Source organism: Lepidochelys olivacea (assembly GCF_965140295.1).
Source record: "Lepidochelys olivacea isolate rLepOli2 genome assembly, chromosome: 28".
Lineage (NCBI taxonomy): Eukaryota > Metazoa > Chordata > Testudines > Cheloniidae > Lepidochelys > Lepidochelys olivacea.
In genome coordinates this window covers 7,397,817-7,425,221 of record NC_140438.1, presented here as the reverse complement: position 1 = coordinate 7,425,221, position 27,405 = coordinate 7,397,817, and the positions used below count along the sequence as shown (strand labels likewise).

Here is a 27,405-nt window from a genome sequence, read left to right as displayed (position 1 = left end):
TCCTTTTGTGATGTCAGGTTGGGGAGGGTTCTGAGCCCATCTGAGCTGCAGAAGAAGAGGGAAGAAGAGGAGCTGGGCACTGTCTGGGTCTTCCTGGGTTCTTCAAACTGGTTCTTTAAAAATGGATTCTCCATAGATCTTGGTACTAGCCATTCCCCACTGTGAAGGAATCTGAGGAGATCAGCTGCGGAAAGACAGATAGATACGGATGGACAGACTCATGGGAAGGGCCCCTGTTCTGGACAGCTCTCTCTTTGGTATCTGAGCTAGGTTGAAGGGGAAATGAATAACCTTTGCTCATCAGATGGGGAGCCATTAAATATAAAGCAATGGAACACATCCAATTTGCAAATTGGATACTATTAATTTAGGCTTAAATAGAGACTGGGAGTGGCTAAGTCATTATGCAAGGTAGCCTATTTCCTCTTGTTTTTTCCTACCCCCCCCCCCCAGATGTTCTGGTTTAACTTGGATTTAAACTTGGAGAGTGGTCAGTTTGGATGAGCTATTACCAGCAGGAGAGTGAGTTTGTGTGTGTATGGGGGTGGGGGGATGTGAGAAAACCTGGATTTGTGCTGGAAATGGCCCACCTTAATTATGCACATTGTAGGAAGAATGGTCACTTTGGATGAGCTATTACCAGCAGGATAGTGAGTTTGTGTGTGTGGTTTTTGGGAGGGGGGTGAGGGGGTGAGAGAACCTGGATTTGTGCAGGAAATGGCCCAACTTTATTATCATGCACATTGTGTAAAGAGTTGTCACTTTGGATGGGCTATCACCAGCAGGAGAGTGAATTTGTGTGGGGGGGTGGAGGGTGAGAAAACCTGGATTTGTGCTGGAAATGGCCCACCTGATGATCACTTTAGATAAGCTATTACCAGCAGGACAGTGGGGTGGGAGGAGGTATTTTTTCATATTCTCTGTGTATAAATAAAGTCTGCTGCAGTTTCCACGGCATGCATCCAATGAAGTGAGCTGTAGCTCACGAAAGCTCATGCTCAAATAAATTGGTTAGTCTCTAAGGTGCCACAAGTACTCCTTTTCTTTTTATGAAGAACAGGGTTTGTTCTCTATGGCTTGGGAGGTGGAAGAAATCTGCTAACTTCTTGCTGAGAATTCAATTCACTTTGTTAACAGAGTTAAGGTTGCCTGGTGGGATGTCGTCCCCTGGCAGAACCTCAACTTCAGCACAGCTCAAACTTCAGCAAACAAAGAAACACAGACTTAAGGTATCCCACACGCCCTTATCTCTGTCCTCTTAGCAACGCCCCACTTGGCCCCTTTAACACACATACTTTTACTTTGCCAGCGCCACGTCCATTTCCAACCCTGAAGACCAGACCCCCCAACCTCATCCAGTCCTGACTAGGCACAACCCCAGGGCAAGCCAGATGGGGGCGCAGGGTGGGCCTTCCCATGATAGCGAGAAGCAGAGCAAGAAACACCCCCACCTTACTGACACCTCCTCACTCAGTCACATTGACCTCCATTCCCTGCTCCCACAAGCCTAGGTGGGGGAGCTCATTTTCCCTTGCAATGCTTCGAATCCCCTGAGGAGCAACTGGAGTGGAGATCAATGCCCCCCTCAGCTGCTCTCCTGTGAGAACCAAAGGGTTAATTGACAGGTTGCTGATTCAGCTCCTAGGTGGGCCTCCTTATCTCCACCCAGATTCTCGCCTAGGTTGATTTTTGACAAAAACATGACTCAGCATCCCTTTGAGTCATTTTATTACAATGAACAAAAAAAAAAATCAACATCATACATCACAAAGGCTAAACTAGGATAAACATAACTCAACATTATGGATTGAACACACAGTTATCAAGTTCAAGTTGAACCAATAAATCAAGGCATGAACAATGATATTGCTTTGGAATCAAGTCATCAGTTTAATCTAATCATCAGATTAATACAACAGATAAACAACTCATCTGTTTTAGAAGAATAATCCAGTGAGAAGGCTGTCCATTTAGTCATAAACCCCAGTCAGAGAACTTCACCCTGGCAGCTCAAGCCACACTGAAACCAGTGAATATTTCAATACTGAAATCAAATGATTGTTCACGTTTAAGCTACAACCTCAAAGCCAATTAAAGCTTCCGCCTCAGATTTCACTGTCATGTGACTAAATCCTTCTCCTTCTCACCCCAACACAGATACAGCCTTTATCAAGGCTGTCGTCAGTAGAAATGCAACAACTGCCACACAAAGGATGTGGGGAACTATTCCTTCTGGCATCTTCCCACTGTGGATTTTACAGGTGATCAACACAGATGTATTCAATGAACCACCCAGTCACACCCTAACATGATAGAAAGGCGGGGGCATACCCCAGATTATACAAAAAAATAAAATAAAAAAGGAATAATAAACCACTAAAACCACTACTCTGTCGATTCATGTGTCGTAGGAGCTATAGCTGCAGTTGAGGAACCAGATGATTGAGTAGCTTGTCCAGCACTCCATGCTCACAGACTTTCCCAGGGGCAGGAAGACTAATCGATGTTGGCACAGGCTGTCACTGATGTCATGATTTCCCTCCCCAGAGGGGATCAGTCTCTCTCATATATCTTGTTGACCTGAAAGTCGAAGGACTTCAGCCTTTATCTTGATCTTTATGGTTGATGATTCTTCTTTACAGTGCCTCCCCAAGATCTCGGGGTAAATCAGGTGTGAAGTAAGCCTCAGATACCAACAATGTGGACAATCTGGTTGGAATGAGGCAGATCTTGGGCTAGCATCAGTTTGGAAAAGTTTCCTTTAATCCAGCCTTTTTCTCAAGATATCTATTGTGGCAAACCACATTCAGAGTGGATGTGCAAACCCAAGGCCCGTTTTTTGAAGGTTTCCATACATTGGCCGCAGGGTTCAATGGGTCTGAGCACCCATAAAAATACCTATTTGGGAAAGTTTTTTTAAAATCAAAGATACTCATTGCATCATGCATCCATCACCAAGCTTAAAAATAAATGTGGATATATCATGAGAGATGTCATATCTTTCCTTTGCAAACAAGGGAAGTGGGGAATTCAGTGACCCTCACAATCTCAGTGAGTAAAAAGGTTAAAGTAAAACTTATCTCTTTAAGTAGTTTTCCTCTTAATAGAAATGTACTTTAAAGTTTATCAAAATAAATTTCATTTGAAATAGAAATAACTGAAGTCTATACCAGGTCTTTATTCTCATATACATCTCTCACATATTCCACAACCCCAATCTTTAGAGTGACATTATAATTCACAACTTTTTAGTCCAAAGGGGATAAATTACATCAAATAAGCTTTTCAGGATTAGCCACCATTTCTTATATTTCTAAAAAGAAAAAATATATATAATTTCCAGTATAATTTGAATTGTCACATAATTAGTCTCTTACTCTAACTAATAATTAACTGTATGTTTAATTTCATTTTCATTGCTAACAACAACATATTCAAAGATTACAAAATCCTATTACAGGTCTTACTTTCTTTTCACCCCCCATTTCCACCCAGTGAACCCTTGAGTAAAGCTGTGGTTCACCCCAACATTAGTGCCTCTAACTTGTGTGAGTTCATTTACCCGGCGATCACCTGCCGTAAGGGTTGGTGGAAGATGTCTCACACTAGGTGGGCAGGTCTGCATCATAAGGAAAAACACCTGTACTCTATTTTCGCACTTTTTAATCTTTCAGAGTAGCAGGAGATGGTGGAGAAGTGATGCAAATGCGTAAGAAACAAGATCAAAAGACCAAACCATAGAAACAGAACACAACATTTGTGCATGCTGCACTCTGAACTTGGAAGCTGACAAAGTCATTCCCTCGATGGATACAATCACTGGCACAGCACAAAAATCCTTGCTTCCCAACCAGGAAAAGAGATGGGGATCTACAGGAAAGGAGTGTTCTCTGAAGGTATCAACAGTTTTTCTCTTTAGCTTATGACACTTTGGATCCAAATAGTAAAGGGCAATAGTTCCAAATTTATCCATGGCATCCTTTGGAACTGTAATCAGTGACACTGAAGTAGTGAAGGGTGTTCTAAAAGCAATTTTACCTGGATCATAGTTCATCATAGCTTTCTTTTTGGGGGTGAAATCTGACCATCGGGTACCTGCTATACCTACCTGAGTTCTTGCCAAATCCTTGGCCTTGTTTGGGGTAAATTTATACTTCTCTGGAGTAGAATTCTTCACCAAACCATGCAATATTTCATCAGCGTTAGTGAGGATGGCATCTCCAAACATGACAAATGTATTTCTTTAAACTGGTGGCACATGTCTAAATTATCTCAGAGTCTCTGTAAACTAGGAGAGGTGGGATTTCTATTAAAAATAGATACTTTTCTGCAACTATCTCACATTCAAAACTGATTTACTTTTATACACATTTACAGCACCTACAAAGGGTGAGTTCAAAAAACCCACCACCTTTATTTCCTCTGTATCTGCATAGTTAGGGATAATATCTCCCATGTTATTTGATTATGCAGGAGATATCTTCATAAGTAATCTCCTGTAAGGCCTGGGTCACAGCTGTTTCAAGTCACTTACTGTGAAATTCTCACTCCAGATCATCTGAGACTATACTGACCTAAACTATTGAATATTACTGTGATCACATGCAGTTACTTCAGATAGTTGCATCCTTTGCCTAGTCTGATGTTGTTCACCATTTCAGAGTGGAGATTTAAAAATGCTACGGTTTCTTTGTTAGCATGTCCAGTAGCTTGGGGTATGGTCTCCAGGTGACTGGAACTTTCCCTATATCATCATGGAGGGGTAGGGAAAAAGGAAAAATAAAGTAAGAACATAAGAATATAAGTACAGCCATACTGGGTCAGAGCAAAGGTCCATCTAGCCCAATATCCTGTCTTCCAACAGTGGCCAATGCCAGGTGCCCCAGAGGGAATGAACAGAACAGGTAAACATCAAGCGATCCATTCCCTATCTCCCATTCCCAGCTTGTGGCAAACAGAGGCTAAGGACACCATCCCTGCCTATTGTAGCAAATCATCATTTATCTCAAAGTCCCCAAAAATAAATCTGAGAAAGAAAAACCCACATCCCAAGGAGGTATACAACAATTTAAATTTCATACAAAGTGAAATTCCAGAGCAGGCTATATCTGATGACTCAGAATCAGGACAAGAGATTCTCCCCATCCTGTTTTCCGCTGATCTGTTCAAAGCTACTTCACCCAGTGCAGTTTCATTATTATTAGTCATGTTATTTACTAAAGGTCATTACATCATTGTAATAGGGAAAACAACCCAAATTTCCTCCTGCGAACAATCCTAACTCAGCAGGAAGAACCTCAGGAGTAGCTTTGCCCATAGATGGAAAATGGGATTTCAATGCTGACTCATCACACTGTGTTTGGAATCCATTCAGATTCCCCTTCCAGGTTGGTGACACTTTCATCTCTACCGCTAATGAGTCTGATTTAGGATCAAAGAAATCAAAGGACAATTCCCAACCACAAAGGACTACTAGGATGATTGGAGGCATGGAGAACTACCTTACAAATGGAGACTTAGGTCTGGTCTACACTACAGCCCTGTATTGGTATAACTACGTTGATTGGGGTGTAAATCCACACCCCTGAGCAACATACTAACCCTCTTCCTCCCCTGTGTAGACAGTGCTATGTCAGCGGGAGGGCTACCGCCTCTCAGGGAGGTGGATTAACTAACTTTCCAGCAGTTATGGGCCTATTACAGGAGAGGGTGGGTGGGTTTCTCTGGCCTTCAACGTGCAGGAGGTCAGACAAGATGGTCTTGATGGTCCCTTCTGGAATTAAAGTTTGTGAAACTATGAAAGCTGAAGACACTGCATCACATGACACTTTGGGAGTGGAGGGCTAAAATCTGAAGAACAAACTCTACATACCTCAGACAGAAGGTAAGAGTGTTGGAGTGATGGGGAAGCGTGGAATCCCTCCATCTTTTTCACATGTCCCAGAGCCTGAAATGACACTTCCCTCTTCCCCCCACCCACTCCTGCTTCTGCTCTTTGTTATATTTAAATCTATTTTATATGAGAAAAAGGGTACCAAAACAATTCTGGTTCAGCACGCCCCAGGGAAATGTGTGGACAACTAGGAATTAGACAAATCTATGCCAAAGGGTGAACGCGGAGCCTCGAACAATCATTTTGCAGTGGAAGGAAGAGTATAAATTTGATCCTTCCTCCAGGTTTGCTTTGACTAGAAAAAGGACGTTAGGTCAGGACATGAAGATAACCTGGAGACTGTACGTGGGTTATGTCCTTACTGCAAGACTAGTTAGGTTTTTACATCATGATAGCGAACTCAAGCTAGCCAACTCCATGGAAAATCCTAGTGGAGATGAAACCAAGTAGATTTTACTTTGATATAGCTAGATGACGTCACCTGTATATCTCCCTGACCTGGAGATGATGAACATTCCTTGTAGGAGGTTCCAGAAACTCCCATGATGCATAGGAGACTATGGAGTTGACAGAAAGGACCATGGGATTCACCCCAAAAAGGTGGAGCTGCAGAAGGCAAAAACAGACAACTCACCTGGGGCAGCTGAGGTACCACAGTGAAGGAAATGGTGCAAGTAGCTTTAAAGTTCACTATGTGGGAATGAGCAAAAATATTAAAGATAAAAAAATCTTTTGTCGGCTCTAGACAAGGTTTTTATGGTGTTCTTCTCCCTTGTGGATTCTCTGATGATAAAGAAGGGCTGAGCTCCGAGTGAAGCTTTTCCCACACTCACAGCATTCGTAGGGTCTCTCTCCGCTGTGGATTCTCTGATGCGTAATAAGGGCTGAGCTCTGAGTGAAGCTTTTCCCGCACTCACTGCATTCATACGGTCTCTCTCCACTGTGGATTCTCTGATGTGTAATAAGGGTTGAGGTGTCAGTGAAACTTTTTCCACACTCATAGCATATGTAGGGTCTCTCGCCTATGTGGATTCTCTGATGTGTAATAAGCGTTGAGCGCTGAGTGAAGCTTTTCCCGCACTCACAGCATTCATAGGGTCTCTCCCCAGTATGGATTCTCTGGTGTGTAACAAGGGTTGAGCTGGCAGTGAAGCTTTTCCCACACTGATGGCATTCATAAGGTCTCTCTCCTGTGTGGATTCTCTGGTGTGTAACAAGGGTTGAGCTGTCAGTGAAGGTTTTCCCACACTCACAGCATTCATAGGGTCTTTCTCCTGTGTGGATTCGCTGATGATAAATAAGTGCTGAGCAATTACTAAAGTTTTTCCGGCACTCACAGCATTCATAGGGTCTCTCTCCTGTGTGAAGTCGCTGGTGTGTAATAAGGGTTGAGCGCTGAGTGAAGTTTTTCCCACACTCAAAGCATTTATAGGGTCTCTCTCCCGTGTGGATTCTCTGATGTTGATTCAGGGCTGAGCTGTCAGTGAAGCTTTTCCCACATTCACTGCATTTATATGGTCTCTCCCCTGTGTGGATTCTCTGATGCTGAATAAGGGTTGATCTGTCAGAGAAGTTTTTCCCACATTCACAGCATTCATAGGGTCTGTCCCCTGTATGGATTCTCTGATGCCTAGTAAGGGCTGAACTTTGAGTGAAGGTTTTCCCACACTGACTACATTCATAGGGTCTCTCTCCTGTGTGGATTCTCTCATGATTAACAAGGTCTGCACGTCTACGGAAGTTTTTCCCGCACTCAGCGCATGTGTTTTTTCTCTCTCCTGTGAGGATTCTGTGCTGGCCTGTGGTTCCCTTGAGGTCCTTATGAGTTCCCTGACTATTAATGGATTTAGCCACTTTCTCTTCTGGCGGGTTTCCCTGCTGCCTCTCTGGCCTGTGCTGACTCTCACAACTTTTTTGCTGCTCATGACTCCTGGACACATTCCGTTTGGATCTTTGCAACAATACCCCGTGCAGGTCCACATGCTCAGCCTCCTTCTGTGCAGGATTCTGCTCCTCATTCTCACTCACCATCCCACCACCTGCTGGGATAGAGAGAGAAAAACCTCAGACATAGGAATGGGAAAGAGGAGAGGAAACCAAAATAAGTGCTGGAGAAATAGGGGAAAAAATCAGGAAGTGATTCCCCCAAACTCTTCCCCATAAGGGAAAGAGGAGGGGATCAATTCTGTTTCCACATCCTATCCAAACACTGAGGATGAAGGGAGGCCAGGGAAGGAGCTACTGCCAGGTGTCAGCCAGGATAGGTAGGAAGCCATGAGAGATCTCTGCCCAGAGGATATTGCACCTGCTGGGGACAATCCTGGACTGAGAGCGTTCACAAGGTCCTTGTAGGGAATCCCAGCTCTTTCCTTCAGACACTGACAGTTTTAACTAGGTTTAATGATTCTTCACCTGTGAAGGCACCTCTCAGGATCTCTTGTTCATCTGAGCCCTGGAGGTCTGGGACCCACGGCTCATCCCCTTGTTCCAGCTGGGAGATCATATCAGGTTTGGAAACTGGAAACTCTGCTCAGGGGAAGAAAACAAGTGAGATCAGATGAATTCATGGGACATTTGTCACAAAGAAATATGATATTATTTTAAACCCAGCCCATTTTAAGGCAGTAAAAAACCAGAGCCAGCTCCCCAGATGAGCTAGACTCCCTGCTTCTGAGGGACTTAACTAACCCCATCTGTGGGAACATACACAGCCAGACAGTCAACATCAAAGGGGCTCCTAAAACCCAGGTAAGGTAACTCCCTGTCCCTGACAGTGCTGACTCCAGAAAGAGAGGAAATCCCCCTAGAAATGCTTCTTATTGGTGGAGAAAGAACCAGAGACAATAAAAGTCACAAGAAGCTAGAACTGGTGAGCATGGGTTTGTGGGGTTTAGCACAGTAAGGAACAGCAGGGAGTAGGCATGTCCCAGAATGCAGTATGTCAGGGGTATTATTAAGGCTAAGATTTTGTCACCGAGGTCATGGAAGCCGTCAATTTCAGAGACCTCCATAACATTTTCTGCTTCAGCCCAGGTGTGATGGGGCAGGAGCTGTCAGCTGTTGGAGGGACCCCCACAGCTCCCAGCCACCAGGGGTGGCAAGGGGGACCCCAGCACTCTCAGCCACCACTGTTCAAAACTAATCCCCTTGTGCCAAATTGCAGTCCCGCTGGGTTCCCATGTTCTGGGAACTCCCCTTGGCTCTCAAGCATTATGAATCAATTTCCAGTCCTTGGGTCTCCCATTGTCTCTCCAGGGCACTCCATGTAGGGACAGTTCTTGATAGTGTATCCATGCCAAACTGCATAGACTTCCATTACTCCATTACTTCCATGGGACAAACCATCCCGATGAGTCGAAAGAATAGTAAATATGGCAGGCGACCAGCTTGGCTTAATGCTGAAATCCTAGCGGATCTTAAACATAAAAAAGAAGCTTACAAGAAGTGGAAGGTTGGACATATGACCAGGGAAGAGTATAAAAATATTGCTCGGGCATGTAGGAATGATATCAGGAGGGCCAAATCGCACCTGGAGCTGCAGCTAGCAAGAGATGTCAAGAGTAACAAGAAGGGTTTCTTCAGGTATGTTGGCAACAAGAAGAAAGCCAAGGAAAGTGTGGGCCCCTTACTGAATGAGGGAGACAACCTAGTGACAGAGGAGGTGGAAAAAGCTAATGTACTCAATGCTTTTTTTGCCTCTGTCTTCACTAACAAGGTCAGCTCCCAGACTGCTGCGCTGGGCATCACAAAATGGGGAAGAGATGGCCAGCCCTCTGTGGAGATAGAGGTGGTTAGGGACTATTTAGAAAAGCTGGACGTGCACAAGTCCATGGGGCCGGACAAGTTGCATCCGAGAGTGCTGAAGGAATTGGCGGCTGTGATTGCAGAGCCATTGGCCATTATCTTTGAAAACTCGTGGCGAACGGGGGAAGTCCCGGATGACTGGAAAAAGGCTAATGTAGTGCCAATCTTTAAAAAAGGGAAGAAGGAGGATCCAGGGAACTACAGGCCAGTCAGCCTCACCTCAGTCCCTGGAAAAATCATGGCGCAGGTCCTCAAAGAATCAATCCTGAAGCACTTGCATGAGAGGAAAGTGATCAGGAACAGCCAGCATGGATTCACCAAGGGAAGGTCATGCCTGACTAATCTAATTGCCTTTTATGATGAGATTACTGGTTCTGTGGATGAAGGGAAAGCAGTGGATGTATTGTATCTTGACTTTAGCAAAGCTTTTGACACGGTCTCCCACAGTATTCTTGTCAGCAAGTTAAGGAAGTATGGGCTGGATGAATGCACTATAAGGTGGGTAGAAAGCTGGCTAGATTGTCGGGCTCAACGGGTAGTGATCATTGGCTCCATGTCTAGTTGGCAGCCGGTATCAAGTGGAGTGCCCCAAGGGTCGGTCCTGGGGCCGGTTTTGTTCAATATCTTCATAAATGATCTGGAGGATGGTGTGGATTGCACTCTCAGCAAATTTGCGGATGATACTAAACTGGGAGGAGTGGTAGATACGCTGGAGGGGAGGGATAGGATACAGAAGGACCTAGACAAATTGGAGGATCGGGCCAAAAGAAATCTGATGAGGTTAAATAAGGATAAGTGCAGGGTCCTGCACTTAGGATGGAAGAATCCAATGCACCGCTACAGACTAGGGACCGAATGGCTAGGCAGCAGTTCTGCGGAAAAGGACCTAGGGGTGACAGTGGACGAGAAGCTGGATATGAGTCAGCAGTGTGCCCTTGTTGCCAAGAAGGCCAATGGCATTTTGGGATGTATAAGTAGGGGCATAGCGAGCAGATCGAGGGATGTGATCGTTCCCCTCTATTCGACATTGGTGAGGCCTCATCTGGAGTACTGTGTCCAGTTTTGGGCCCCACACTACAAGAAGGATGTGGATAAATTGGAGAGAGTCTAGCGAAGGGCAACAAAAATGATTAGGGGTCTAGAACACATGACTTATGAGGAGAGGCTGAGGGAGCTGGGATTGTTTAGCCTGCAGAAGAGAAGAATGAGGGGGGATTTGATAGCTGCTTTCAACTACCTGAAAGGGGGTTCCAAAGAGGATGGCTCTAGACTGTTCTCAATGGTAGCAGATGACAGAACGAGGAGTAATGGTCTCAAGTTGCAGTGGGGGAGGTTTAGATTGGATATTAGGAAAAACTTTTTCACTAAGAGGGTGGTGAAACACTGGAATGCGTTACCTAGGGGGGTGGTAGAATCTCCTTCCTTAGAGGTTTTTAAGGTCAGGCTTGACAAAGCCCTGGCTGGGATGATTTAACTGGGAATTGGTCCTGCTTTGAGCAGGGGTTTGGACTAGATGACCTTCAGGGGTCCCTTCCAATCCTGATATTCTATGATTCTATGATACTCCGACAGCCATTACTTCCCCAGTAGAGCTGGATGTATTTTAAAGAATCTTTATTGAGGTTACAGGGACAAACCATCCCGATGTGTAGAAAGAATAGTAAATATGGCAGACAACCAGCTTGGCTTAACAGTGAAATCCTTGCTGATCTTAAACACAAAAAAGAAGCTTACAAGAAGTGGAAGACTGGACAAGTGACCAGGGAGGAGGATAAAAGTATTGCTCAGGCATGCAGGAGGGAAATCAGGAAAGCCAAATCACACTTGGAGTTGCACCTAGCAAGGGATGTTCAGAGTAACAAGAAGGGTTTCTTCAGGTACGTTAGCAACAAGAAGGTGGTCCGGGAAAGTGTGGGCCCCTTACTGAATGAGGGAGGCAACCTAGTAACAGAGGATGTGGAAAAAGCTAATGTACTTAATACTTTTTTTGCCTCTGTCTTCACGAACAAGGTCAGCTCCCAGACTACTCCACTGGGTAGCACAGAATGGGGAGGAGGTGACCTCTGTAGAGAAAGAAGTGGTTCAGGACTATTTAGAAAAGCTGGACGAGCACAAGTCCAAAGGTGCTAAAGGAGTTGGCTGATGTGATTGCAGAGCCATTGGCCATTATCTTTGAAAACTCATGGTGATCGGGGGAGGTCCTGGACAACTGGAAAAAGGCTAATGTAGTGCCCATCTTTAAAAAAGGGAAGGAGGATCTGGGGAACTACAGGTCAGCAACCGCACCTCAGTCCCTGGAAAACTCATGGAGCAGGTCCTCAAGGAATTAATTCTGAAGCACTTAGAGGAGAGGAAAGTGATCAGGAACAGTCAGCATGGATTCACCAAAGGCAAGTCATGCCTGACTAACCTAATTGCCTTCTATGATGAGTTAACTGGCTCTGTGGATGAGAGGAAAGCAGTGGATGTGTTATTCTTTGACTTTAGCAAAGCTTTTGATATGGTCTCCCACAGTATTCTTGTCAGCAAGTTAAAGAAGCATGGGCTGGATGAATGGACTATAAGGTGGATAGAAAGCTGGCTAGATCATCGGGCTCAACGGGTAGTGATCAATGGCCCCATGGCTAGCTGGCAGCAAGTATCAAGCGGAGTGCCCCAAGAGTCGGTCCTGGGGCCAGTTTTGTTCAATATCTTCATTAATGATCTGGAGGATGCTGTGGATTGCACCCTCAGCAAGTTTGCAGATGACACTAAACTGGGAGGAGTGGTAGATATGCTGGAGGCTAGGGATAGGATACAGATGGCCCTGGACAAATTAGAGGATTGGGCCAAAAGAAATCTGAGGAGGTTCAACAAGGACAAGTGCAGAGTCCTGCACTTAGGACGGAAGAATCCCATGCACTGCTACAGACTAGGGACAGAGTGGCTAGGCAGCAGTTCTGCAGAAAAGGACCTAGGGGTTACAGTGGACGAGAAGCTGGATCTGAGTCAGCAGTGTGCCCTTGTTGCCAAGAAGTCTAATTGCATTTTGAGCTGTTTAAGTAGGAGCATTGCCAGCAGATCGGGGGACATGATCGTTCCCCTCTATTTGGCATTGGTGAGGCCTCATCTGGTGTACTATATCCAGTTTTGGGCTACACGCTACAAGAAGGATGTGGAAAAATTGGAAAGAGTCCAGGGGAGAGCAACAAAAATGATTAGGGGGCTGGAACAAATGACTTTTGAGGAGAGGCTGAGGGAACTGGGGTTATTTAGTCTGCAGAAGAGAAGAATGAGGGGGGATTTGATAGCTGCTTTCAGCTACCTGAAAGGGGGTTCCAAAGAGGATGGATCTAGACTGTTCTCAGTGGTAGCAGATGACAGAACAAGGAGCAATGGTCTAGAGTTGCAGTGGGGGAGGTTTAGGTTGGATATTAGGAAAAACTTTTTCACTAGGAGGGTGGTGAAGCACTGGAATGAGTTACCTAGGGAGGTGGTGGAATCTCCTTTCTTAGAGGTTTTTAAGGTCAGGCTTGGCAAATCCCTGGCTGGGATGATTTAGTTGGGGATTGGTCCTGCTTTGAGCAGGGGGTTGGACTAAATGACCTCCTGAGGTCCCTTCCAACTCTGATATTCTTTGATTCTAAAAAGAAAAGGAGTACTTGTGGCACCTTAGAGACTAAGAAATTTATTTGAGCATAAGCTTTTGTGAGCTACAGCTCACTTCATCGGATGCATGCAGTGGAAAATTCAGTGGGAAGATTTATATACATAGAGAACATGAAACAATGGGTGTTACCATACGCACTGTAACCAGAGTGATCACTTAAGGTGAACTATTACCAGCAGGAGAGTGGGGGGGGGGGGGAGTGGAACCTTTTGTAGTGATAATCAAGGTGGGCCATTTCCAGCAGTTGACAAGAACGTCTGAGGAACAGTGGAGGGTGGAGGGGAGGAATAAACATGGGGAAATAGTTTTACTTTGTGTAATGACCCATCCACTCCCAGTCTCTATTCAAGCCTAAATTAATCGTATCCAGTTTGCAAATTAAATTTCAATTCAGGAGTCTCTCGTTGGAGTCTGTTTTTGAAGTTTTTTTGTTGAAGAATTGCAACTTTTAGGTCTGTAATTGAGTGACCAGAGAGATTGAAGTGTTCTCCAACTGGTTTTTGAATTTGCCAATTTGCTGATCTTTTTTATATGTTTGTATCATCTTTGTAGTATGAGTTATAAATATGTAGGGTATGTCTGTATTCCAAAACTTATGCTGTGTTTCTGGGTGACACCCCCAGACAGATTGGCATCAGCAGTGCTCAGCCTGTTCAATGGTCCATCAAGGGTCACCAGTTGTGAAATAAACCCATTGAAAGGAACCAGGGAAGACACCTTGTGAGTCAGCAAGGCATGTGGTATGCCTGTGGACAGAGAAGTCTAAGGCTTTTCCATGCCATGTGCTGTGAAGCTTGTGTTTGGGACAAAGAAAGTACAAGCCACATGGCAAAAGGAATACAAAATGGAGATGATGCAGCTGCCCTTTGTCTTCGATCCCATTTCCTACCCCTGGAGCAACTTCTCTACACACTGAAGCATTGAATAAAGGACTGAATGACCCATCCAAGCTGTAGATGTGTTCCCCAGCAAACTCACCAACACTGCTAAGAACCTGATATATGACTTTGAAGTCTGTTCTCAATGGTAGCAGATGACAGAACGAGGAGTAATGGTCTCAAGTTGCAGTGGGGGAGGTTTAGATTGGATATTAGGAAAAACTTTTTCACTAAGAGGGTGGTGAAACACTGGAATGCGTTACCTAGGGGGGTGGTAGAATCTCCTTCCTTAGAGGTTTTTAAGGTCAGGCTTGACAAAGCCCTGGCTGGGATGATTTAACTGGGAATTGGTCCTGCTTCGAGCAGGGGGTTGGACTAGATGACCTTCTGGGGTACCTTCCAACCCTGATATTCTATGATTCTATGATTCTTATGTATGTAATTGATTGCTTTACTATTTAACAACTCTCTTCTTGTTCTTTCTTTTCTCTTTATAATAAACCTTTAGTTTTAGATACTAAAGATACTGGCTGGTAGCATGGTAGTTTGTGTAAGATCCAACTTAATATTGTCCTGGCAATATGGCTGGCCCTTTAGGGTTCAGAAGAACATTTTGTATAGTGAGCAGAGCTTTTAAATAACTTATCACTGTACTGGACCTAGGTGCTGATTGGGAGCCAGAGAACTGGAATGCAACAAAGGGGGATGTGTGATTTGTTTTTGTGGGGGATCAGGAGTACAGTTTGTGACTGGTTGGTGAGTCTAACTTCAGTGTTGACCATCAGTTCTGGGAGAATATGCTCTTCTTTTTGCAGCCTGCCCCGACCTTGGTATTTTCAGTGAGGGCTACGCTAGGCACCCCGGGTCACACCAGCATTTATCAGCATGCACTCCAGCTACGTGCATTTTATCAGCTGTAGCTGTAAATGAACGGTGAGGGATTAACTGGAGAAGCTTGGCAGAGCTGTGAGTGTGGTATGAAGAGAGGTGCATGTGAAGCCTGAGGGACCTAGTCTGCCCCATTTCAGTGCTGAGTGTTGTAAGTTGTGTCAGTAAATGTATACAAAGGTGTGTTCTTGCCATGGGGATCGTTAGCAGTCTGGTGGCACATAATGCTCGTGGTCTCCGGGGCTTAGGCAGGGGTAAGCGAAGGCGATGACTCAGAAGGAATCCTCAGGTTGAGGGTAAGGGGTGCTAACATTTTGCAGTCGGAGATGGTTTATGTGGAATAGGCTCAATGCAGACTAGGCAGCTTCTGTTCACTACATCTGACCTAAACCCAAGTTTTGCCTTCGCAAAGAGAAGTGTTAGACTCTGTGCTGGGGGTAGGCAACTATGGCACGCGAGCTGCTTGCCAGTGGCACTCACACTGCCCGGGTCCTGGCCACCGGTCCGGGGGGGCTCTGCATTTTAATTTAATTTTAAGTGAAGCTTCTTAAACATGTTAAAAACCGTATTTACTTTACATACCGCAATAGTTTAGTTATAGATTATAGACTTATAGAAAGAGACCTTCTAAAAAATGTTAACATGTATGACTGGCACGCGGAACCTTAAATTAGAGTGAATAAATGAAGACTCGCCACACCACTTCTGAAAGGTTGCCGACCCCTAGCCTGTGCTATACTGCTCCTGTGCTCTGTTCCCAGAGGGTTGTGTAGCAGGGGAGGGCACAGGGCTGGGGTGTGTGTCCCTGGCAGGTCGGGGTGATGCTGAAACAGGACAGAGCTGAGTTTGCATTGTGGGGTGATGTGAAACTTAACTCTTCATTTCTCATTACAATAAGCTAGGGGACAGGAATCCTTACCCAGCGAGGTCACAGTCTCATAGTTCTCCTGCATGACGTCTCTGTAGAGGGCTCTCTGAGCAGGGTCCAGCAGAGCCCACTCTTCCTTCGTAAAATACACAGCCACCTCCTCGAAGGTCACCGGCCCCTGAAAGAGCAAGAGTCCAACCCTCAGTAACTGCTGCCCCACTGACAACCCCACTATTCATGGGGCAGCAGGGCCAGTCACATGGAAGCTCTGGGAGGCTCACAGTCAGCACAATCCCACCCCCACCCCACACAGAGCAGCCAACAGGCATCAAGATGAGGAGAGAAAGAGCCCCTCGTATCCCCTAAAAGACACAGGGGTAGGTGTCTTCACATCCGTCACACACCTACTAGCCAGAAGCTGATACAGAAGATGGAGCCCAGGGCCCAGGGCCAATTCCTGGGTGGGAATACCAACCCCCTCCTCATTCCCAGCAACTGGATGTGAGGGACAGGACATCACACAAACCTTCTTGAGCGTGCCCCCTCAAATGTCATTGCAGCCCCTCATTCAGGCTCCAGCACTGGGAGTCTGGCAAGTTTTCCCAACCAGTCCGGGGATTTGTTTCCTGTTCCACAAACCAGGGGATTTTTCATCCCCAGCTTTATGGGTCTGTTCCTAGAGTCTAGGCCAAGTCCCAAAAGGTTTGTCACACCCTGCCTCCCTCCTTTCTCAAACATCAGCACTTCGTTCCCCCTCCCATCTCCAGACCACATTCCCCAGAAGCTCCCACTGCCTATTCACCCACGAAAGCTCATGCTCCAATATGTCTGTTAGTCTATACGGTGCCACAGGACTCTTTGCCGCTTTTATATATTTACTGTTCCTCTCCCGGCAGCAACTACTCAATAATCCCTCCCTGAATTGGTTTGCTGACTGCCATTTCCATCTTTTGTCTCATGGGAGGGTTTGGAGTAAAATATGGATATTATTCTGTATTCTTTCACATCAAGAAGGGCAACTGGGAAGATTTCAGAGCAGCCTTCAATTTAATTTCACGTCAAAATTGCCCCAGGCGCTTTCCCTGCAGAGAGACACTCCAGATTCTGCCACACTGGGAAAACGCTTGATCACTTTATTACAGTGCAGACCTGGCCCCTCCCGCCAGGACTAAACCCACCAGAGACATTTTTCAATCCTCCCAGTGACAAACTTTCTGAACCAAATGGTAGAACAGAAGAGAACCAAAGGAGTCACTTTGGGGGATTCCCCCAGACTTGGTCCCCAGGGCAGCATACTCCCAGGCAGGGGGAATAGGGAGACTCAGGAACTTGCTTTTCCTCCTTCTGCTCCTCCCCTTGTTCACAGGCAAGGGAATCTGTCCCGCGATGTTGCAATAAGCATGTCTGGGCAGGTCAGAGATCTGGGAATTTCTCTCCCCACTTATTTCTCCCACTGCCCCTGTCAGTCTCTCTCCTCTTTCCCTTTCAATCTCCTTTCCCCTCTCCCTGCCCCTCCGGTTTGGACAGTCCCATTCCTGGGTCATTTTCTTCCCCATGGCTGGATCAGCTCCTGCAACTACTACTGAGAGGAGAGATGAGGAATGAGGAGGGGTTGTTTGTGCCAAATCACTTTGCTGCCCGTCCTCGGCACCTTCCTTGAGGTCTCTGGCTCAGGAACTGATGTTGGCAGAGCGTAAGTCTGCCTTAGGGGACTTGTTCCAACTGGAGAAATTCTTCACCTTGGCTCAGCACAGAAGAAATTTTAAATAAAGTCACTCTCCAGCACAGATCCCACTGGGACAGAAGGAGCAGCTCAACTTGGGCTTCCAGATAACAGTGGAGGAAACAGCAGCATCTCAGCCAGGAAGCTCAATTCAAGACTCCTCAATAGAGAGAGAGAGAGTTTGTCTTTTAAAAGACTTTAAATAAACTCAGAATAGGAAGCAATAGTAAAAATCAAGAAAAAAATACAAATTCATAAAACAACTGCCCATCCCTAAAACTATTAAGTGCATTTCCAGCAGCCCACCCCTGAATAATGTGATCCAAATTATGTATGAGTAGAATATCTAAATTCCAAATGAAGGCAGAAATCCACTAAAAAATAAATTAAAAAATGAAGCCCATTGGCAATGCCAGTACCAGATACTTTGCATTGTCTGTTTTTCAAAATGGCTGTCTTTGCTTGACTCAAAATGACGTTCACACGGCATATTACAGATCTATTTGTGAATCCATACTTAATGGTAAAAGGAAATACACTATGAGAAAAATCAAGGGACTATAACCAAAAGATACCTTGAAATACAACAAATAATGGGTGTAACCTGGAACAAGTAAGAAACAGATGAGAAACAGTCTCCCCCATGTCACAGGGCACACATGGACACGTTCAGAGTCAAATGATGCACACATTCGAGGCCATACCCCTGTGAAGAATTCTCCATTGGAGATCACCCATATGCTTCGCAATCACAGGATTGCATAGAGACCACCAGGCTGGATAGATGGAGTCTGCCGCCAGAAACTGTCTTCTCCACACTGAACCAGGATAATCAATAAGCATTTGAAAATGCTGAATCTTTACCATAATCATATACAGGTATAATGCTTTGGGGCCTAAGCTATTAAAAGTACATTTTTAAAACTCACTGAAGGTAAGCAAATCGCCATGCCTATCAATGTCCCAATCCACAGCAGGAGCAACAGGCAAGGAAATAGAACTGTGAGTATAATCGGGGACGACTTGTTCAAAGGGACATTTGTCCAGATCAGCAACACTGTGTCTCCAATAAAAAAAAAAGAAACCAGCAAACAGAATGAAAACCAAGCTTAGCAGCAATGGCCTCTGCTGAGACCCATGCAGAATTAGAAAAAAAATCAATTGAACTCATTTTCTTCCACCTGCTGCAATAAGTGCACCCTGAACTTTGCTATCCAACAGGTCCCACAAGCACAGGTGTTTTTAAAATATTTTTCAAGCTGTCCTACAACCCAGCATCATTATTGCCATGAAAGTCTTTTTTAAGTTCTGCAACACCCGGCTCTAACTGCTCCATTCTCTGGCAGAGGCCCAGAGTTGTCTGCTGTATATACATTGACTTTGCCACCTCCCACCATTGCCTCAAGGAAGGAAAGGCGTCCTTTGGAGGCAACCAGGTGCCGCAAAAAATATTTAAAAGAGTCCCCAAAATGAACATCCTGTACAAGGCAAGTGTTAAAATGCTAGTATGGGTGACAGTCTCCCACAGAGAGAAGAGAACACAAATGAGACCGAACACGATCTGAAATCCCAGCTGGGACAATGCAACTAGAAAGCAAATGATGAATAAACACATAAAAAGCCCTGCCCAAGTGGGTCCTAGACAAAGAGCTGGTACCGGTACTCAACCAGCTGTACGGCTGGGCATAAGGTTGGAAATGCTGTCGCAACACTGACAGACCCTGGTCATCAGCAGGCAGGATCAAACCTGGGACTTCTGGAGCTCAGTGGTCTCGGTGCCACTAGATGGGCCAGAACACGACACCCAGGGGGCGTGTAGGTTATACTATCCCACATCAGTCCGGTCAGCAGCCTGTCAAAGAGCTGAAAGTCACTGAGCAGACAGTGGATGAGGTTCCAGATGACTCCTATCCAATCTGTTGTTAAGAGTACAATTGAAATTGCTCCCCCCCACCCCAAATTAAAATATCACCTGTCAAAAAAACAATTTGCCAAAAGAGCACCCAAGTGCTGGGAAGAAAAAAAGAAAAAGTTCCCTGTATTTCCCTCCAGGAGGATTTTACACATTAACCAAAAAAAGATGATATTGCTCAAAAGTAGCTTGACCCATCAATAAACGTCCTGGAACAACGGCCTGCAGGGCCAGCCCATCTGCAAAGAGAAAGGCAACTCCCACACTCCCCGTGGAACCAGGACTCAGAAAAACCTCCCCTCTCCAATCAGAAAGCCAATTGGTTTGGTGCCTGCATCTCTGCAAGAGTCCTGCAGGAATGAAACGTCCACTTTCTTCTGAGACAGGCCCTCAGAAAGAGCCTGTAGGAGGTACACAGTCACAGAGAGCGCTGCCTAGTGGGAAGGGGAGGTTTTTGGCAGGGTGTCTCCCTGTTGCAAGCACAGCCCGGTCCTTCAGTGTCCCTGCCACAGGGGTTTCCCGTTCTCCCCATGAGCATAGAAGCTCTACTAGGCTGGGCCCTTGGACAGTCCACGCCTTCCCCAGCTGGGGACTCCTGGTAAAAGTAATACCCGGCAGCGACCCAGGCCCCCTGAGCAGTGTGTTCCCTGACTGCACTGGCCAAACCAGCCTGCTTCACAGCGCCCTCAGAAACTGGGGCCCCCTCCACCATCCATGGCCATTTTTTAAAAGGGGGCTTTCCCCACAAGCCAGAGTCCCCAGCGAAGGCCACGGATTCCACAGCAACAGGCTCTGCCTCCATTTCATAGTCAGGAGTCCCAGAACCAGTCATGCCATCTTCCCCCAGCTTGTAAAGGGCATTACCTCCCCAGAGGCCTCTGCAGCCCATTGGCCCCCCAGTCTCTTTCCTCAGAGAAACACCCATGTTTCCAGGCCCAGGGTCACAGCTCCCTGGGGCAGCCCGCCTCTTTCTCGGCCACTGATTGACTAAACGTGTCAGACTCCCGCCAGGCCCTTGCTAGCCACACACACTCCCCAGTCCTATATTTTAGGGACATGTTTGGAACCATTGTTTAAAATCATAAAAATCTGCCTATGGAAGAAGCAGACATGCCAAAACTCCAGGGCTTTACAGCCCCGGGGAATCCTCACAAGAAGGCTGGTGATTTCACCATAGCTTGCCAGGTCTCACGCCAGCTGCTCATTTCTTTACAAAGGAGGGACATTAGAGACAGTGACTTTAACAGATGATGTTGAGAGGGCAACAAGGACAGAAACACCAACAAGGACAAAAACAGCCCAGTCCTTCAGCTGGTTGGCTAAGACCCTGGATAAAATCTTATAAACAGAGCAGAGAGAGGGGAAATCGGTCTCCAATTCCATAAATCACAGAGGTCCCCCTTTTTGAGAAGCACAGTGATCGCTGCCCGGTGGCAGGACCTGGATATACTTCAGCACCCCTAGAAAACAGTCAATAAGATGCCAGAAATCTTTGCAGAATTGGGATGGCAGCCCACTGATCCCTGAGGCCTTGCCTGTAGAGAGCTGCGGAACTGCAACAGAGGGCTCCAGCAATGACAGCGGGGCAGCCAGACACCGTTGCAGCTCTCTGGGCAGACAGGATAATCCCTGATGCAGCTCGGCCATTACCATGTCTCTTACCATGTCATAGGCTTTGGGAACACACAGAGAGCTGTAAAAGGAAACAGCTGCTTTCCGGATCTCAGCAGGGTCAGTCATCAGACGACCATCCGACAGCTAGAGAGAAGAAATCTGCTGATGGTCCATAGTCTTTTTCTCCATCCCCAGCCCCACAAGACAGCTTGGAGAAGCACCAATGTCAAGTGGGTGGGTCAAACAGGCCCAACCTGGGCCCCGTGCCCCTTCTCTTCCAACAAGCACCTCAGGCATTAATACTTCTCCGTTAGAGATTGGGGAATCTGCACTGGCTCCCCATACAGCTGGATCTGGAGTTTCCTGACAGCCCACCCCTAACACTCCCAAACCACTGTGGATAGTGGGGTGAAATCTGAGCCCTTCAGTAGTATTAAAGCACTAGTGGAAAGCCCAGGCAGAAAGAGGAAGATACACTTACAGAGTCCCAATGATGTTCAGACAAATGAGTGGGGGACATGGAAGAGCAAACAGGTAAGGCTGTCATGAATTGGTAATGACAGAAACCCCCCTTGGTGAGGTTTGAAGGACTGACTCTTGCCAGGCAACTGGTGGAGTGTGTGTGTGTGGGAGGGGGAGGGTATCTCTGGTAAGCTTTTAGCAAGTGTGTATGTTCTTTTATTTATCTTTAAATATGTTCTCTCTGTAATGTTTTCCCCTTAAGAATAAGTGTTTGCTCAGAAAGCTTTGTGTGGCATTATATAACTGCAGGCCGTGGTGCTGTTCACAGCAGCTGGAGAAAAAGCCGGGTACACAGGCTGGCCTGTTCGGGTAGTCTGGCTTGCTGGGAATATCACTGTATAAGCAGGGAGCTGTGCGGCCAGGAAACACCCCGTCCGGAGGGAGAAAGCAGCGGGTCTCTGCCCAAGCGAGGTGACTGCGAGGAGCCAGAAGCCTAAGCATGGGCCAGGAGGGGGAACACAGGTGCAGTTCCCTGAGCTGTGACACAGATTCGATATTAGAACCTGCACCCCCTGCCAGCCATTCACACAGGCAGAGGGAGCCCTGCGCGATGCTTTCACCGGAGGATGGAGGGCACGGAGGAGCCACAACAGTTAAGAAACTTCCAGCCCTGTCCCTGACCAATAATGGCCACTGACCCACCTCAGAGGTGGCTGCATCTCAGGGCTGGAGGAAGGAACCCTTCGTGGAGACCATTTGTTATGGGGTTTGGGGATACTCTGGTCAGAGTCACTGAGCCATAGTCACAGGGTTTAAGGCCAGAAGGGACCCCCTGGTCTTCTGGCCTGACCTCCTGTATGTCACACACCATCAGCACCAACCAGCATCGCACACTAAACCCAACAACTGACCTGAGACCAAAGTCTCAGAGCCCATAGGAACCTAAACTATTCTGTGCTACGGGAAGAGGAGTAGAGGGACACAGTTGCACCAGTGCCAGAGGGCCCAGCAATGGCAGGGAAATGAGTCAGCCAGATACATCCAGATAATCCTGGCAAGTGACCCGGCACCCCACACTCTAGAGGAAGGGGGAAAATACTCAAGGTCACTGCCAATCTGACCTAGGCAGACTCCACTGTGGTGATCAATTAGACCCTGGGCATGTGAGCAAGAACCCACCAGCCAAACAGCTGCGAGAGGGAATGTTCGGTGCTATCACAGAGCCCTGGCCCCACCCAGTGTCTTGTCTCCAGCCATGGCAGTCTCTGAGGCTTCAGAGGAAGAAGACAAAATAAATAAATAAATAAAAACCCAGAATACGTGGGGTGAGAGAATCCCATCCTGACCCCAGTAGGGGGCTGGCTCAAGCTCTGAAGCATCAGCTTTTAGCAACATAAGAAATAAACTGGAACCCAAGGCTGCTCAGCCCAACCCCCACTATCACAAGCAATGCCGTCATACGATCCCGTTCATAATCAGTTGAAGGAGGGAGAGGAAAAATTGAAGTTGTTTGCCCCCAGGGGAGTGACCCCCTCATCCTGCCCCATCTGGGGAAAAGGTAAGGGTCCAGCCAACTGTCCAGTTAGCAGCTGGGAAACACTCATCCCCCAAATATGGGGAAGCCTCTGGCTTTGATGTCTACTAAATATGGGAGACGTCACTTTCATCAGCCAACATTTTAATGGAGATAAATGAGGACACAGATGATTCTCAAATGAGAGGGGAAAGTTGGTTTTTAGGATATCAGACCTACCCCCTGCAGCTTCCAATCTGGGGAATGACTCAGGAAAACAGGTTCCCTCCAAACAGGAGTTGCTACAATGAAATAAACATGGGGAAGACCTCTAAAACGGAGAGGGTTTTTTAATTCGTTTTTGATAACTACACAGAAAATAGCAAAATCGGAGAGGTGATCTCAATGTTCAGTAATTAAAGGGAAAAGGGAGGAAATCTGAGGAATTTGGGGTCAGTTTTCACAAATTAGAGAACAAAGTAGGAAAATGTGAGGATTTTAGACAGGGTGTATAAAAATTGGTGATTTTTATTTAATTTTTTCATGTTATTTAAATCAGATTCTTTTGATTTTATTATTTAAATTAGTATGAGTTTTTCTTTTAAAAAAACCTGTTTAAAATGAATTTTGAATTTAATACACAATATTTGAAGACCTAGCCTTATTATAATCTCTTAAAATATTTAAATAACAAATAAATATGATGAATCCGGGAGCCTCTATCAAACACTTGACATTAAAGGCTGCTTTTCTATGTAAAGAAAGAATCAGGGGGAAAGAATCTAACTTTTGAGGTAAAGATTTATAAATACAGCACAGTAGATCGTTAAGGGCTTCATCCTGTGGGCATCAGGGGCTGTGCCACTGGGTGCCTCAGACTGGCAAAGTCATCACAGGTGTTGGGACAAAGCCACTGACTCAAAGAGACACCAACAAGGAATGTAAGCTGAAGTCTCTTTCAGGTATATTGGAACATTTTCCCAGGCTGACCTGAAATAATCAGTTTAATTCACTAACTAGAGTTATTTTCTCTGTTTAATAAATCACTTAGTTGTAAATGTGAAACATGTTTTGATAAAAGAAGTTTATGTATCCAAGACATTTCAGATGATTTAGTTTCATAAAAATACATTTTATATGCTGCTTTGTGTGTTTAATTAAATTCTAGTTACCATCCTAATGCAGCATAACACAGAATCACTAGCAAAAAGTTAATTTTCTATTAAATAAGCAATATATCATTCACCATTTTCTAATGTACTAAAAATGTACAATTAATAAAAATATGAAAATGTTAAGCTATATAATGTATCTAGTTATAGTGTATCCTCTTGGTAGCAAAAAGATGTACCTAATCTCAGTGGTGTTGGAACTAGGAGGGCTGGGGGTGGCTGCCGCACCCCCGGGCTTGAAGTAGTAATAGCAAACACCAAATACATAGTTTCAATGGTTTCCATCATCAGCACCCCCCACTATAAAAATTGTTCCAGCACCTCTGCCTAATCTAGTGTAAAGTGTCTATTTAGTTTTAAATCAACATGTTGTAATCGTTGTGTCAACCAAAGGGAATGCACCTTTCTTTAGACAAAAAACCAACAACAACTACAAGTGGAAAAGTTTACTAAACTTCAGTGCTTTATATCAAGGCTTCCCACTGGGTTATTTAAATTATTATTTGAATTGCTGATTTAAATTGCCTTGTTTTAAATCAATCCACCCTGATTTTATATCAATGATCAATAATAGCTAAAGAGGCAAAATGAGTGATTTATCAATATTTTATCAGCAGAAAGGAAAAGAGCAACAGTAGCAATAATTTTATTGTAATATTCAAGAATTTGAGAAAAGGACAAAATCTAATGAGATTTTTATGTTAATATTCTATATTTAGATTGGCAGGAAGAAATCTCAAGAGCATATTACCTTAGTAACATAACTACAGAGAAAGTGGGGCAATTTTGGGGGGGGGTATTTTATATCGATCTTTAGGAATTAGGGAGAAAAAATGGATTAAAAATAATATTTGACAATAGGAGAGAAAAACACCAAGATCTGAGGGTAATTCAATAATTACAGGGGAAAAGGGGGAAAGTTTGAGGGGATTCAACAGGAATGTTCAATAAAGGATCAGAAAGTGATGGTTCCCTCCACCCCCACCATTCACATGCAGAGCAGGGAGCCCTTTGTGTCACTCATGCAAGGGAGGAGGTGTAGAGCAGGAGATGGGCAGGCGGCTGAGTTGAGGGGGGGGGGGGGGAAACAGCAGCTGAGAGTGGATCCTCCAGGGGGGACATTGGCTCCCCCTTCCCCTCCTGTGCCCCTTCCAGGCCCTGTTGCTGGCAGAGACTGGCCACCCCACCATCCCCACCCCAGATTCAGCCGTGTTTCAGGCCTCTCCCAAACAGCACCCACTAACCCCCCATCCCATTTGGGCAACAATTTCCCACCTAAACAAGGACAAACTGCTGCAGATGGAATGGGCAGGGGAAACCCACATATCTGAGGAGATTTTAGATTGAGATTTGAGAAATAGAAAGAAAATGGGTTAATATCTGGGAGGGTAAAAGGTGAATCCTCTGAGAGAAAAGTCGGGTGCGGGGAACCAGGTGGATTTGACAGGTTTCAGAGTAGCAGCCCTGTTCGTCTGTATCCGCAAAAAGGACAGGAGGATTTGTGGCACCTTAGCGACTAACATATTTATTAGAGCATAAGCTTTCCTGAGCTGCAGCTCACTTCATGGGGTGGATTTGATAGTCATATTTGATCATTAGAGAGAAAGGAGGAAGAAGTGGAGAGAATTTTTTTCAACATTTGAGGGGAAAGTGACAAAACCAGAGAAGATGCATTTAACTCTCCCCCCCCCCCCCACCTACCTCTTCCCCTGGTCTTCTCCCCCTGAAATCTCCTGCCTTCCCAGAGACAGTTCAGACTCCCCCGGGTCACACTTGCCTGGTGTCAGGTATCAGAGGGGAAGCCGCGTTAGTCTGTATCCACAAAAACAAGCATGCATCTGAAGCAGTGGGGTTCTTTTACCCACAAAAGCTTAGACCCAAATAAAGCTGTTAGTCTTTACTTGGTGCCACCGGACTCCTCCTCGTTCCAGCTCGCAGGGTCTGTCCCGTCCCGCCACCTCTGGCTCATTGTTCATCCCTCCCTTCCCCACCCCTCCGCCCCCACACAGGCAAGCGGGGGGACCAGCTCTGGGGCCTCTTTCCCCACCTGCAGCCCCCGGGGCTTTGCCTGTCCAGCCGGTCCTGCCCAGAGCTGCAGCAGGCAGCTCCGACCCTCGCCGGGCCCTTGACCGGGGCTGCGAGACCCGAGAACCCCTGGGGCAGAGAGTCACTTTCCTGCCCGTCCCCAGCACTTCCCAGGGGAGCTTCTCACTCACCTGCAGTCTGCAGCCCGGGGGGCTGGTCCCCGCTGGAGAAAGTCCCCCGCCGCTGGGCAGGGAGGGGTTAATGAGGGGCTCCCCCCAGCCCAGACCCCCATTGGGGTGCGGGGAGTCAGCAGCTGCTCAGCCCGGGCTCCCGGGTCAAAATGGAGGGAGCAGCGCCTGGGATTTTAGGAGCATCCGCGCCCAGGTGTCTGGTCTCGGGGCTTTGTTCTGCCTGCTGCCCGCCTCCTTCCTCCCAGCACCCAACGCTCAGCGCTGCAGCAGCCCCTTCCTGTGTCAGCAGCCCCGGGCCTGTCTCCGGCTGCTGGCTGGAGCCTCCCCTCTGTCTTTGCCGGGCGCGGAGCGCTGCCCTGAGCGCCCGCTGCAGGCAGGCTCTTGGGACCAGCTCCTGGTCGCCGCTGCAGGGGCCGAGCCGGAGAGAGGGAATGCCCTGGGGACAGGAACGTGACTCAGTCTCCCTGCCGGAGAGGAGGGGAAGGGGTGAGACAGGGAAAGAGGAGAAAGAAAGGAGCAGACGGAAAATCAGTGGGTGGGGGAGGGGGCTCCCAGCAAGAAGTAGCAAATGACAGCTGAGGCCTCTGAGAAAGTACCTAGATAAAATATCACATAGCCGCAATTATTAAACACTTTCGGACAACTGCGGTAAGTTTCGAAATTGTTTTGAGTGTACAAAGAGTATTAACTTCGGTTTTGTCAGATAGAAGGATTGCAGGCCTAGATGCAGATAGATAGGTAAACCTATTCAAAACTTCCCAGCCTTAGTGTGGCTTGTTTAGTATCCCTATCAGAGTTTGAAAGAAAATGACA

At 46.3% G+C, this 27,405-nt stretch overlaps 2 protein-coding genes across 7 annotated transcripts in view; one reads left to right on the top strand and one right to left on the bottom strand.

Annotated features, from left to right (window-relative positions):
* Positions 1 to 14,623, top strand: part of LOC311514133 (uncharacterized protein) — a 34,881-nt gene extending 20,258 nt beyond the window's left edge. Inside the window, exon 2 of the transcript XR_014709829.1 lies at positions 13,970 to 14,623. The gene's annotated coding sequence lies outside the window, so the exon portion shown is untranslated. The remainder of the gene's footprint in view (positions 1 to 13,969) is intronic.
* Positions 885 to 27,051, bottom strand: LOC311514121 (uncharacterized protein). Of its 6 annotated transcripts, none has more exons than XM_084616519.1 (5): positions 26,593 to 27,051; positions 26,078 to 26,188; positions 16,032 to 16,158; positions 8,306 to 8,419; positions 885 to 7,935 (listed from the first exon to the last, which is right to left on the bottom strand). In XM_084616519.1, exons 3-5 carry the CDS (start codon positions 16,063 to 16,065, stop codon positions 6,635 to 6,637), a joined length of 1,449 nt encoding a protein of 482 aa, XP_084472645.1. In that variant the 5' UTR covers positions 16,066 to 16,158; positions 26,078 to 26,188; positions 26,593 to 27,051; the 3' UTR covers positions 885 to 6,634. The 6 variants fall into 6 exon arrangements, with proteins under 6 accessions (XP_084472645.1, XP_084472650.1, XP_084472647.1 ...); XM_084616524.1 differs by having other exon boundaries at positions 885 to 7,932; XM_084616521.1 differs by having other exon boundaries at positions 26,078 to 26,153.
* Between the last annotated feature and the right edge of the window lie 354 nt (positions 27,052 to 27,405).

Excerpts from the sequence above, each read along its gene's own strand:
- LOC311514121 (XM_084616519.1), bottom strand. The coding sequence starts at position 16,065 with ATGCAGGAGAACTATGAGACTGTGACCTCGCTGG. Across the intron at positions 8,420-16,031 it reads TGAGACTGTGACCTCGCTGG|AGTTTCCAGTTTCCAAACCT; the intron begins GTAAGGATTCCT and ends TCCCCTGAGCAG. Across the intron at positions 7,936-8,305 it reads CCTGAGAGGTGCCTTCACAG|CAGGTGGTGGGATGGTGAGT; the intron begins GTGAAGAATCAT and ends TCTCTATCCCAG.